Consider the following 13,086-nt stretch of genomic DNA (forward strand, 5'->3'; position numbering starts at 1 on the left):
GTTTGATTTGAATTCTTAATATTTAAAAAGTTTGCACATGACTGAATGTTATTTGACCTTAGACAAATAAAAAAAAATAAACATCCGAGAACAAGGTTCTGGGTTATCATCTGGCAGCTCCTCATGAATCAATAAGTTGGTGCTATGAACACAATTTTCTTCCATTAAATTTAATATTTTGCTTTTTGTTGATTCAGCTAAATAAATACAAATGAAATGGGTCTTTGTGAAGGTAAAATTCATCCAGTCTTTAAAAAAGGTTGGTTTGGGTCTGGACTGGAAATAAGAGGAAAGGAAAACTGGTTTCGAAGAGCTTCAGAGAACCTGTAGAGCCATTATTTCTGATAGGAGTTTCTTTTTTTCTCTTTAATGCATTCAGGTCTGTGTGTAGCAGCCGTAGTATCCCCACCTGTTTGAGACAAAGCCTCTCTATCACCGCTGCTGTGATTAAACCAACAGTCCTTCTGCTTCGCTGAACCCCTCCATTCCTTCCTGTTCGCTCTCATTGATCAAATGAGTCCAGTTTGTTCCTCCCCAGGTCAGAGATCTAGACCCCACAGGACAAAGGCCGCTCTGTGGATCCCCCTGTGGGATCCCATCTGTATAGAAAAAACAAAACCCTGACATACCTGTGCAAGGACTCGACCTGGATAAGCTTCTGCTCAGGTGTCACCTGATAGCCAGTAAGAGCTGATCTTAAGGGGGCTGAAGGTTCTCCTCCTCGTTTTGAGTGGTAAACAGCTGAAGGAGCTGAGGATTCATTCTACTGGGGAATAAAACCACACAAAGACGTTCTGACCCACTTTAACGGCTCCAGAGGCACAACTGGAGTGTATCTGGTTAAATGGTGTAGAGTGTTGCTCAACTTCAGCTTCTACAGCCAATAAAGAAAAACTGAGGTAAGATTTTCCTCTGGGCTTTAAAGTGTAAAATAACCTTGAGATCATGTGTATCTGGAAATTAAAAATAAGTGTTTTTCAAATATTCTTTTCTTTTTTATTTACCCCAAAGTTGAATATTAGCTAAAGTAAATTCTTGCAGCTTCCTACTGGATTTTTCTGTTCTGGAATGCTGTCCTTGGATTCAGTTAGTGGTGAAGTGAAAACATGCAGGGGGCTGGAGGATCACTAGGAAACCAAACCACAAATAAACCAACAGCAGGAGCTAATCTAACATGTACAGTTTAGACAAGTAATGTAGAGATAGATGATGTCCTCCAGATGTCTATGCTGCTGGCAGCAGATCCTAACAGTTTCTAAAACTCTTCATAAGAAGCTTTCTAACACATTGATATCAGCATTGACTCTTCTTTGTGTTGGATTTCAACTCTTAAACCTAATCCTGTAAAGGCGACCCATACTTGCTGCCTTGAGTAAGCTGCATGTAGCCGGCTCCCCTTTCTTCAGAAGTCCAACTTTTCAATTAGATTGCTTCACATTGTTCCATCTTTGAAAATCCACAAATTTTCTATAACTTTTATTCCTGCTCTTGGGTGCCATCTTTATCCTACTCTTTATTTGCGGGAATATTTGTGATTGAGAACTTGGAAGATGCCTGCTTACCTGGATGAGAAGCTACTTACCAGAAGGACTGGGACGGAAATCTTGTATTTCTATTAAAGATGTTCCTGTTAACTAGGAGGACGAATCAGCTTCTTCTGTCCATCCTTCTTCTTCCTATAGATTATTTATGTTATGATGGTTTTCTTAGAAAGAAGAGACTTCTCTGGTCCCCTCTCTTGTACTCACATCACCTTCTGCCATTTGTGACCAAGCTCTGCACTGGTGGCAACCTAAAACTAGAGGTACACTATTTTTCATTTGATTTATACCAAATTAAAATGATGAGCAAAACATTCCCCATAAAAGTAAAAAATTTTATTAAATGACAAATTAAATTATTTATTTTTCAAAATTCTTTTAAAGACGTTCTTAGTGTCTGTCTGTGTTAAAAATTTGAATCATATCTTACTACATTTGCTTTCCTCCTGCGAACTTCCAAAAGCTTTATTTTGCTCCTGTTCATGTGGGCACATAAAGCACATCTTTGTTTTTAATTTAAGTTTAATTGCAGAGAAGCAATAAAACCCTGAACCAATCAAACCTACACTACAGTATATACAATAAAACATGAGTAGGAAAGCTCGCTTTTTCATTGAAATAGCTTCTTTTTTTTTTGTTGCCACAATTCAACACAATTTCAATGATGATATTGTACATATGTCTTCATGTTTAACTCCAAAATACTTTGGTATGTTGAGGAATTCGCTGTAAATAACAGTTCCTGCTCTTTCCAAATGGGCCCATGGCATCACCCCTCCACCTCTGTGCTTGATAGTATCACGAGGAACCTTTTCTATGATTATTCTGTCATGACCTTTAACATCAAACATGCTAGTTGGAGGCTACAGAATCTGACATTAGGTCTTAGTTTCACCAGAGCAGCCTGTAGTCTCTGATATGTGCTTGACATCTTTTATTTGTTTTTATTAAAGTCAGTCTTTACAGCTTTTTCAGGGCGTGGGATCACAGAGATGTCTCTGTAGTCAGCTTTCTCCATCAACATGGATGCTTTGAGGCCGGTGAAATTTAGCCCTGGCTCCACAACATCCACAAGCCACTTGTGGGTGTTGTGGAGCAGAGCCACAGGTGGGCTGAGCTGTTTGAAGCCATTAACTGCTGATGTAGCGAGCGCTGTAGGTCTTCTTTGGCGCAGCAGTAATAATCATTATAATGATGGGGGTAATTTATGGAGCAGGGTGTGAGATGCCGGAGTAAATGCAGGTCTCTGTTACAATCAGGCAGAGAGCAGCTGTGGCATTTTTCCTCGTCCTCCCTGATGACTGCGATGAGTCTATCTGGAAGATCAGCAGGTTTATCTGGACTTTCTCAGGGTTTTTATTATGGGACAATGAAACGAAAAAAACGCAAACAACAAATGTTCCTATGTTCCTAGCACAACAACCTTTCAGCAAAAAAAAATGTCTGTTTTATCCATTCAGATGTTCCTTCTTTTGTTCAGTTATCCATCCGTCAAATTGTTCATCCATCCTTCCTTCCATCTGTTAGTCAATCCATCCAGGCTTTGATCAAGTTGTTCTTTCATCTATTCATTCACCCTTTCATCTTGCAGTGCATAATTAATTTTCACTCTTATTCACCAAACCGTCCAGCCATCCTCCACCAATCGATCTGTCCACCTTTCCCTTCTATTGGAAATAGATCTAACTCTTCCTTGAGGTGAGAACCCCCCTCCCAGTTTGAGGAGCTTTAGATAGAGCTTTCCTGACCTCCGTTTTTCCCTTTGACCTCCATCGACTCATCTGATGGGACCATTGATAAGCTCCAAGGGCATGTCCATCCACCCTCTGGAGGAAGCTTATCTGACCTGTTGGTATTGGCATTTATCTCTGTCACTACCTACAGTACAGCCAGAAGGGTCTGAAGAATTGCTTCCCCATCCACCTCACTAGGTTATCTGCATCACACAGACGGTCCAGTCTGGTTTTGTTCGTCTCTCTTCACTCATTAAGGTCTGAACCTTCAGAGATATCTCTTCAAGAGGAACAAGCACTAATGTTTGTGATACATTGTTCATGTAAAACATCAAACATCAACGTGAGGAGTAGTTTAAGAGTGTCTGTTTGAAATAAAGCTGCTCGCAGTATCTATCGTGGGAGTGGACTTTTGACAGAATCCTGATGAGCTACAGAGGCACATAAAGGCAGTTACAAGGTCAGCCTTTTATCACCTGAAAAACATCCCCAGCATTAAAGGACTAATGTCCAAGCAGGATCCAGAAAAATTCATTCATGCATTTATCTTTAGTAGAATTGATTACAGCAACAGTGTCTTCATAGGTTTGTCTAAAAAGTCCATCAGATAGCTGCAGCTGATCAAACACTCTGCTGCCCGTGTTCTCACTAGAACATCAGCCCGGTTCTGAAATCCTTCCACTGGCTCCCTGTAGCTCAGAGAAAATACTCTAAAATCCTTCTGTTTTAATATAAATCAATGAATGGATCCGAACCTCAATCCATAACAGATCTGTTGTCTGTGTATCGACCTCCCAGACCACTCAGGTCTTCTAGTTCCAGCCTACTCTGTTCACCCAGAACTAAAACCAAACATGGAGAAGCAGCATTTAGTTCCTATGCTCCACTGATGCATTCAGGGCCGCTGGAAGTAATAATAAACAGGGTGTGCTGTGAAAATGTGTTTTGTTTTTTTTGGACAAAAGACCTATGAGCCTAGAGGCCTATTTAAAATAAAATAAAATAAAAATTATAATAATTAGATTGAGATTAACTACTTTATTGTCATATACACTTCAGTGTACAGTACGCAACCAGGGTCTGTAACACACAGACATCATTCATCACATTAATCAGTTCTCAGGTGACTATATGCGCTATTAATTAAACTTCACAATAAAGAACTTTTCATTGGCTTGAAGCCAATTTGAAAAGTCGGCATTCACGGTGGGGGTTATCTTTCTTAAATTTGTCTCTAGGAATGACTTTTTTTTCTGACTGCTTTCTGATGAACAAAACACAAAATATTATCAGTCTCTTCCACATAATGTAGCCACTGCAAACCTAGCAAACCGGTCCCACAGTACGTGAGGACATTTCATTACCACAACGCATGCAGGAAATTTGTACATTTACTTGTCTGCTGCCGCGAGCGGAATACCTCGGCAACAGCTAGCTTGCTCGACGTTGCAAACGTAACTTTCTTGAACTTGTGTTGCCTAGGCCTCAAAATAATATAATTAAAATCCAAATACACGCAAAAATATTTTCATATATTTATAAGAAATGTATAAATTGTGCAAAGTATTTTTAATGCATTTTTCAAAAAGTCTCCCTCTCACCACTAGGGGGTGCTGCAGCACCCCCAGCCCCTTCCACTTCCCGCCGCCTTGCCTGCAGTTACTGACCTCTGTAACCACAGGAAGAAACCTTTTTGTTCCAGAGACAAGTTGGTGAGCAGGTTTGAAGTGGGGTCTGGGCAACGAGTGGCTCATTACAGCCAATATAAGCTCCTGCTGTGGAAGGATGCAGCTGAGTTGTATGAAGAACAGGTTTGGTGAAAAGAACTCCAGAAGCTTCATTTCCCCCAACCAGTTTGGCCCTTAAGCAGTCTTTCTTTGATCAGTGGTTCAGGGTGAATTCCCTGATTAGATGGACTGCAAGGTGCCTCGCCTGGACCAGAAGAACCAGAATCTGAAGTCAACTGTTAAAAAAAAGTTGCTTTTTGTACATTAAAATACTCCACCCCTACAGTTATTAATGCAAAACCAGCAGATGTTGGATAGTTTGGACATGCTATGTAACAAAATACATATTTGATTTCTCATCAGATTGGTCAAGACATAGATTTTTAGGTGATCATACATTATTTATAAATTCATAACTTTAACATATAGTACTGTTTACTTTACTTACCCATGTCACAAAAGCTCGTTTTTGCACAGAGCCCCCTTGCTGAACCCGTTGCTGTGGAGCTGGTCTCTTCAGTGTCTGGTGAAAATTTCAGTTTTGAAACATGCACGTTGCTTTGCTGCGCTTAGGCGCTGTTACGCCTCCACTGTATTTACTTCTTTTAGGCATCATTTCGCAACAAAAAAGCACATGGATGGTCTAACCGGCACGACAGCCTTCCAAAAAAGAGCTCCTATAAACAAAAGTTATCAAATGTAATTAACGGCTGAAGCTCTCTTTCTAAGGTGAGCTGTGTCTGTACAAAAATTTATTCTAGACAACATTATTAGTCCTAATTTGCCGATAAGAGCATCAGGAGGTCCCTACGCTAAAGGAACAATGATAGGCACCTTCCTTAGGAGCAGCGCTATTCGGAATTCATTATGGCGACCGCTGACACACTTCTGCTTTGGCTTAAGTGGCCTTACCAAGTTGCTTAATGGGATGGACCCACAGAGGTCAAAGCAGTCATGACTGATGGATCATGTATGGAAGGGCCGGTGCAACTTGGATTTAGAGTCAGATAGAGGCCTTGGTGGTCTGTTCTCTGGTTGTTTAGTCGGATGTATTCTTTTACAACATCTACTTTTCAAAACTTGATCATCTGTCTTTGTTTTTATTTTTCTTATGATATATTTTTGCATAAAATGCTCTCTGTGTGACTGCAGGAACTCATCATGTTTCTGCTGTGGATCTCCATGCTGGTAGCTGCTTTCAGCGGTGAGTTCCTTTCCCAAGAGCTTCATCACTGAGCCTCCTCCTCTCTCTTCCATGATGGTTTCCTATAATTACACTAATTACACAATGATTTATCAGTTAACAACCGATGTGTTAAATGTTGCATGCATGAATTAAATCAGCTTTTTACTCTGTTTTTCCCCACAGGGCTTTCTGGCAGCTCCTTGTTTTGTCCGAACCCAGAGGACAGCAGCCAGAACGCTGCTCATGTAATTGGTGAGATTCATGTCTTTTTTTGATCTTTTTCTTTTTTCAACTTTTAAACTTCAGGCATCTTGACGGTCACAACACAGAGTGCTTGGAAGAATTTTAATTAATGACTCAAATTAAAGGTTGCTGGTTCACTGGGTCGAGAGGATGAGTCTATGTGATGCTGGATCAAAGCCTGCAGGAAGCAAACTGTTTTCTTTGGGGAATCTGGTATAAACTAGTTTAATTAGTGGGTTTTTGTGTTTATGAAGCAAAAGCCTTTTAATTTCAAACCAAAGAAAAGTTTATTAGATGGTGTTGGTTATTATGTGAACTTGTGTCAAGCTCTGTTGTGAGCTATAGCTCATTGTTCCAATGCATGAAACACATAGAATCTTTACTACAGCAGTAAGCATTGGAGATGGTTTTCCTCACATCCAACTTACAGTTTGATGTGTCCCAGCTCCACTTGTTTATTTACCCATCACTCAAACTGTAAATATAGGCAACTTTAGGCCTTTTCTTGTAGCCATTTCCCTAATGACTGAGGTTCAACATAAAACTCACAACTTAAACAGTTCCTCCTCTACTCTCCCATTTTTCAGATGTTACATGATAGTTTAAGCAATCAGAAATTCATTGACTATTTATTTAGTGTCAGGCGATATGTATGAAAAAAAAAAACTGTAAATGAAAAGTTTCAAAATATCTTTTAGTTTAATTTAATCTCATCCAGGAGGGGTGTGTCCTGCAAGTCAATGACTGGATGCAATCAGCTAGTTTTCCTATCTTTCAATATGAACTTATTGAACTGTCTCCATTAAGTGCCTTGAAAGGATTTGTGCTGTGAATTAGCAAGTTTAAAAATAAATGTTTGACAGTAATTTTGTCATCACATATATTTAGTAAGAAACTTTTTTTCTAAATAAACTAAATGGAATTGATTTGCCCTCCTGGAACCAGCGAACAGGGTAATTAATAATTAAATTTCACTGTTAAAGCTGTAAGTCAGATAAAAATCTAATGAAAGGTTAATTTTTTATGTAATCAAGTCCATCCTCTTGCTTTGTCAGATTGTCTGGGTCCGCGCTTCACCTGGCTCAACGCTGTCTTCGATAATTTCCCCCTGCTGCTGAGCTTTGTTTCTAAGCTGCGGTGTACATCAGGGGTTTGTCCCCGGGACCTGGAGGATTACGGCTGTTCCTGCAAATATGTGGCGTCTGGGAACCCTGTGGATCCTCTGGACACGTAAGAAGGGCCCAGATTAACTCAAAAGGCTTGTTAAATCCACAATTTATTAATCCTAGGTAGAAGTGAAGCACACATTTTACTGCTTATTTTAAATATTTTTTTCATGATGTTGAAGTTAGCAACGTTACGACAGCTGTTTAAGACATGCAAAGTTTTCTGTAGATTTTACCTGATATCTCCTCTTTCAGGAATTTCCTTGTTTGCCCTTAATTTTCTAATCTTTGATTTTACTCCCTTCAGCTGCTGCGCCATTCACAGACAGTGTTACCAGGATGCTGCCCCCTGCAGGCAGCAGCTGCCTCTGCCGCCTTATAACTTCAGCTGCTCTGCAGCAAACAGCAGCTGTGGTGAGTCTCAAACTAAATGCAATCCCTACAGATGCTGCAGGAGTGCGTGGGTTTACAGAACCTTATTTCTCTCCTGCAGAATTTGATGACCTGTGCCAGCAGAGGTTTTGTGAATGTGACCAAGCTGCCATCCACTGCGTGACTCAGAGCCCCTTCAACTCAACTCTGAGGGGCCTTGCAGAGTCGTTCTGCTCTGCTGGAGCTGTTACAGGTGGCTTTTACTTCTAGGCCTTTTTTAACCCCAAAAAAATGTTTTCCTTTTAGTTTTACAGTGAACTAATTGGAGGCATATACAATGCCCTAACTGGAAAATCAACAGTTACACTTAAAATTTTTTATCTTTTACTGATAATCATATCAGATAGTACAGACTCAGAAAAAAACGTACACCTCTACAAATATTAGGGGGGATGTTTCTTAGCAGTTTATTTGGTTATTTGTCATTTTCATTTGACCACATTTTCCCCGATAAAAATCAACCAAGCTTGTATTTGCCAGGGTTTAGTTGAGGTTTTGAGGCCCCAAATGCAGAGGCCAGGAGGCAGAGGTGAGTTCTTGTAGTTTTAATGGAGATCTCACAGGCAACAGAAGCAGGAATCCAAAAATCCAACATAAAAATACAAACCAGAGCCATGGAGACATCAGGGAAAACATGCATGAGGAGCCAGGGGAACATGAGGAACCAGCACGGAGGAACTGCACAGGGAGAGTACTTATGGGGGACTGAACACAGACAAGACTAATGAGCTGATTAGGAGCAGGTGTGAACAGAGGATTCTAGAAGGAGCTAGGGAAGAGACCAACACCAGAGAGGAACAGGGGGCAAGCAAAGACAGACCTAAGAACTCAAAATATACCCAGAAAACACCAATAAGGCTAGAAAACAAGGAAAAACATGGATCAACGTGACATTGAAAACTCACAGAAAACTTAACAGAACCAAGACTGTGACAGTATTTCAAAAACATTCAACTCACTGCCAGTGGTGCCTAGATTGGTTACAGGCCCTATCCATCTCGAAACCAGCTTTGTGTTTTGAGATCACTGGCCTCATTGATCCCCAAATGAATTCTACCATCTAGCTAATGATTTTAGGTGAAAGGAAAGAGTTTATGGATGTTTTTATAACTCTTTACAGTTTCTCTTAATACAATCTTTGGTATGTGTAGAATCTGTATCACTCAGACTTTTTGGGATGGAATTTGCCAAATTGGCTCAATCAAGAACGGTGACAGTTCGAGATAAACTCTCTTTAACTCTTGAAGGTGTAAAAGGATGCGTCTCCAGAGGATAATGTTGCTGTCGCTGTGCTTTATAGTTGATACAGCGTCTAGGGCTTAAAAGCTTCAACTTCTGTCTGACAATTAAGCTTTATTTCTAAGTGAACAGCTGCCTATGTTTTGCTTTGCATCTTCTCAGCTGATGTCGGTCTAAGACTTTCCTCACTTTAGAAGGTGACCTTGCTAATCCAGATGTTTCCAGTGCATTCAGCTGGTCAGGGTTCGAAACCAACTTTGTTTTGACAATTTTTCCTTCAGACTCTCTTGGACTCTATTTATTTTTCTAAATATGTGTCAACCCAGTAAGTGCTGTCACAATCAAAACCTTCCAATGCCAACAGCAACTAGCAGCTGCACTCCACCAGATTGGTTGATGAGTGGATTGTAAAGCTTTATCTACTTAGATAAATGACTGAGCTTTGGTGCTGCTGCTTTCAAGAAAGGAAATTTTCTCAGTTCTGGTTCTGTTAATTGCTGGTAGAGCTTCATTAGGAGTTAATCTCTTAGTCACATCATCTTCTTCTCCAAACGATCCGGGTTAGAGACTAATTGGCTAGTAAGATCTCTCATTTGTTTGGTATTGCATCTTAAATGGAGCAGGTGAGTCTGAGACAGGAAGTAGTCCTCATGCTGCCCGCGTCACGCTTGAAGAGGGTCGGCAGAGTCGGATTGCAGGAAGCGGCTGACTCACACCTCAGCCAATTAAAACAATGACCTCCTGACGTTCAGTCCTGCTGCTTCTCGCCCACGTTCATCTGGGAACTGGAAATTCATTGATTTTTACTGAGCTGCTTTGATCCACAAGTGTCTAAATATAGCTGTAAGAAGGGGCTGAGGGGAGCTGGAGGAGTTGAAGTGGAGGTTATTAAAGTAGAGAAGTCAACTTCACAGAGGAAAGTTAGTGAAGCCTGCTGGAGGTCTTTAGGATGCTTCAAATTGAGTTTTTCTCCATGAATACTGATGCCAGCGTCCTCTGTTTGAACCAAGCCCAGCACATGGTGATTGTTCCATCACTGAAGGACAACCTTGGTTTTAAAAAACCTCTGTTAATGTAGAACTGTTGGGTGTTTTTCTGTGCAGACAGTAACTGTCCTCGTCCTTCCTCTTTCCAGATGTTCTCACAGCAGCTAACGACTCTGCAGCACATCAGCTCCCTCACTCCTCCCTGCTGTCTGCAGGTAAAAATCCAATTTTACGAAATAAAGTTTTGGACTCTTTAGTCTTTAAACGGGGAATAATGAATAATTCTAAAAGCACAGCATTTCTGAAGGATTTCAATAAATGAGCTGAGTACTTTAAATGTGACTGATCCATATAGGCAATGTTTATACACCTGATGATATTCAAATTATTTGTTGTATTCATTTAACGAATGGTTGTTGGTATGGCTAAAAGTGAGAGAAATCTACATAATGTCTTAAAAAAAAAGTTATAATCTTTAGTTTAACATTTTAGTTTTCTGCAGATCTTTTATTATTTACATATTTGTAAAAAAAAAAGAAAAAAAAGAAAAAAAAGAAAAACAACAACACAGAGTTAATATGACTTAAATAATCTCTATAACCCACTATTGAATAAGACAGACCATTTAATCTCAGGGGGTCAAAGGCAACCTCTCTCTGATATACTTTCAAGGCTTTCTTAAGAGGTGATTTCTAATTTTTACAGGATTAGGTTTATTTTGTCAGATTAACATGATACTTTCTAGCACTTACAGTATATAACAGTATGTCACTGTAGTAAAAACCTAGAGGTTACTTTCCTATATCTTCAAGTTTATTTTTATTAATTAATATGCATCATTAAATGTATTTATTAATGTTTTTTATTTTACAGGACTTACAGGGTCCTGCTCTAAAACTTAAAGGTTACTGTTTAGAAACCTGATCTGTTTTTTTTTTCATATCTTTTCCAGTTCCATGGAAAATTATCATTACTTACTGTCTACTTCCCAGGTTTATTACAATGATTTCTGGTTAGTTTATAAAATAAAACACAAAAAAAAACTAATAAGAAAAAAAGTAAATAAATAAAATAAACATATAAATTTAAAGTTCTTTTTTCAGGATCAAATATGCTCTCTGACTGTTATATTTTGATAATCAACCTACTGGACTATTCTGGTTAATTCGTTAATTAAAGCAGGCCTCCCCAAAGTCAGTCCTCGAGGGCCGCTGTCCTGCAGGTTTTAGAGGTTTCTCTGCTTTAGCACAGCTGATTCTGATTATTATTGCAGTTTTGCTGAACTACAATAATCAGAATCAGTTGTGCTAAAGCAGAGAAACCTAAAAGACCTGCAGGATAGCAGCCCTCGAGGACCGACTTTGGGGATGCCTGAATTAGAAGTTCTTGAACTTTCTTTTTATGGAACTAAATGATCAGATTTTGAGGTTCTATTTTTCAACTTACATCAACTTTGTCAAACTTATTTGTTACATTCAAAGAAATATCATGCTACCTTATGGAACTTTTTTATTTCTTTATTAGAATTTGCAGATTTTCTAAGCTACAGACTTTCTAAAACTTAAAGATTATATTTTGAGATTCAACAAAAAAACCTTCAGGAATGTTGAGGGTGTGTTTCTCAAAATCTTAAAGGTTACAGAACTTTTTAAAGGTTACTTTCTGGAACTTGCAGAGCAAACCCATGGTACCTTTTTTTTAAACTTACAGGCAGCATTTTTACTCTTCACAGCTTAGTTTCTGAAACTTTCTCAGCAGAGTCTTTTCCTAGAACATCTGGGTATTTTCTCAAGCTTATAGAATACTAATCCAGAAATATTAAAGGAAACCACAGACTCAGCTGTGGTAATAATAGTAAAAACATAAAACATGTCATGGGTTTCTTTCTATTATTGTGTGTTAGAAATCAACTTGTTTTGATTTAGGCTATCTCTGATGCTGCAGATTATGGGCCCAGATATCTAAAAGTTATTTTTTATAAAACTTGTTTAATTCATATCTTATTACAGTAGCTTATTACAACTTTATTTTGAATTTGATATCAGCATGAAAGCGAAGGTAGTGACGCTGGGAGTTGGTGAAAAGTTATCTGGCTGAGATAGACAATGACCCATAACTGTACCGTCATCCTGGTACGATCAAAGATGCAGGATTGCCTCTCAGTCAACCAATGTCTACTTTAGTAACACAGCTTCTAACTCTTTCAGCATAAAAAAGAAGCTCCAAACAGAATCAACTCATTTCAGATATCAAATGAACCATGTCAACATTCAGGTTTCTGGTTCTGATCTGAAATCTGATAGATGCGGTTTGTCTTTTAGAGGAGCTTGAAGAAGGCGCAGGGGAGGGAAACCAAGAAGAGACGAAACACCACAGCTTGATCTTTAGAGGTAGCCATTTTAATCTACTTTCGTTTTTCTTTTTTTTTATTTCTCTGGAAATCGATCTTTTCCCTCAGCTATTTGGGGCCAATGGTACCACAGCTTTCATGGCACCAGAAATGATTTCTCAGCTGTTGGCTCTTCCCTCTGAATGACTCACTTGGCTCAGAGGTTTCCTGTCGCTGCATCTACAGATCTGAATGAGGAAGCAGGCGAGTGGGAGGATGTAGCTGAGGATCAGACGACCCAAAGTCCTGCAGAACTCAGCCCTGGTGAGCCAGAAAAGGCAGATTCTCTCAGTCACGACAGGAAGTTATATGAATACATTTCTAATAAGGAGCATCGAATCATCCAATGAGGTGTTCACCAGAGGAACCTTCCAGGTTGAGCTATAGTGACATGAACAGACATGGAGACACAGAAAAAAGAAGAGACAATTAAAAATAGAAATA

The 13,086-nt window shown here is 39.3% G+C and overlaps 1 protein-coding gene across 1 annotated transcript in view; it reads left to right on the plus strand.

Moving 5' to 3' along the window:
* The first annotated feature begins 548 nt into the window (after positions 1 to 548).
* Positions 549 to 13,086, plus strand: part of oc90 (otoconin 90) — a 25,175-nt gene continuing 12,637 nt past the window's right edge. The window contains exons 1-9 of the mRNA XM_015378338.1: positions 549 to 899; positions 6,154 to 6,205; positions 6,371 to 6,439; positions 7,486 to 7,660; positions 7,904 to 8,010; positions 8,090 to 8,221; positions 10,403 to 10,468; positions 12,575 to 12,643; positions 12,829 to 12,906. Coding sequence (XP_015233824.1) covers positions 6,163 to 6,205; positions 6,371 to 6,439; positions 7,486 to 7,660; positions 7,904 to 8,010; positions 8,090 to 8,221; positions 10,403 to 10,468; positions 12,575 to 12,643; positions 12,829 to 12,906 — 739 coding nt within the window. The 5' untranslated portion in view covers positions 549 to 899; positions 6,154 to 6,162. The remainder of the gene's footprint in view (positions 900 to 6,153; positions 6,206 to 6,370; positions 6,440 to 7,485; positions 7,661 to 7,903; positions 8,011 to 8,089; positions 8,222 to 10,402; positions 10,469 to 12,574; positions 12,644 to 12,828; positions 12,907 to 13,086) is intronic.

This window comes from Cyprinodon variegatus, unplaced genomic scaffold, assembly GCF_000732505.1.
Source record: "Cyprinodon variegatus isolate N-32 unplaced genomic scaffold, C_variegatus-1.0 Scaffold170, whole genome shotgun sequence".
Lineage (NCBI taxonomy): Eukaryota > Metazoa > Chordata > Actinopteri > Cyprinodontiformes > Cyprinodontidae > Cyprinodon > Cyprinodon variegatus.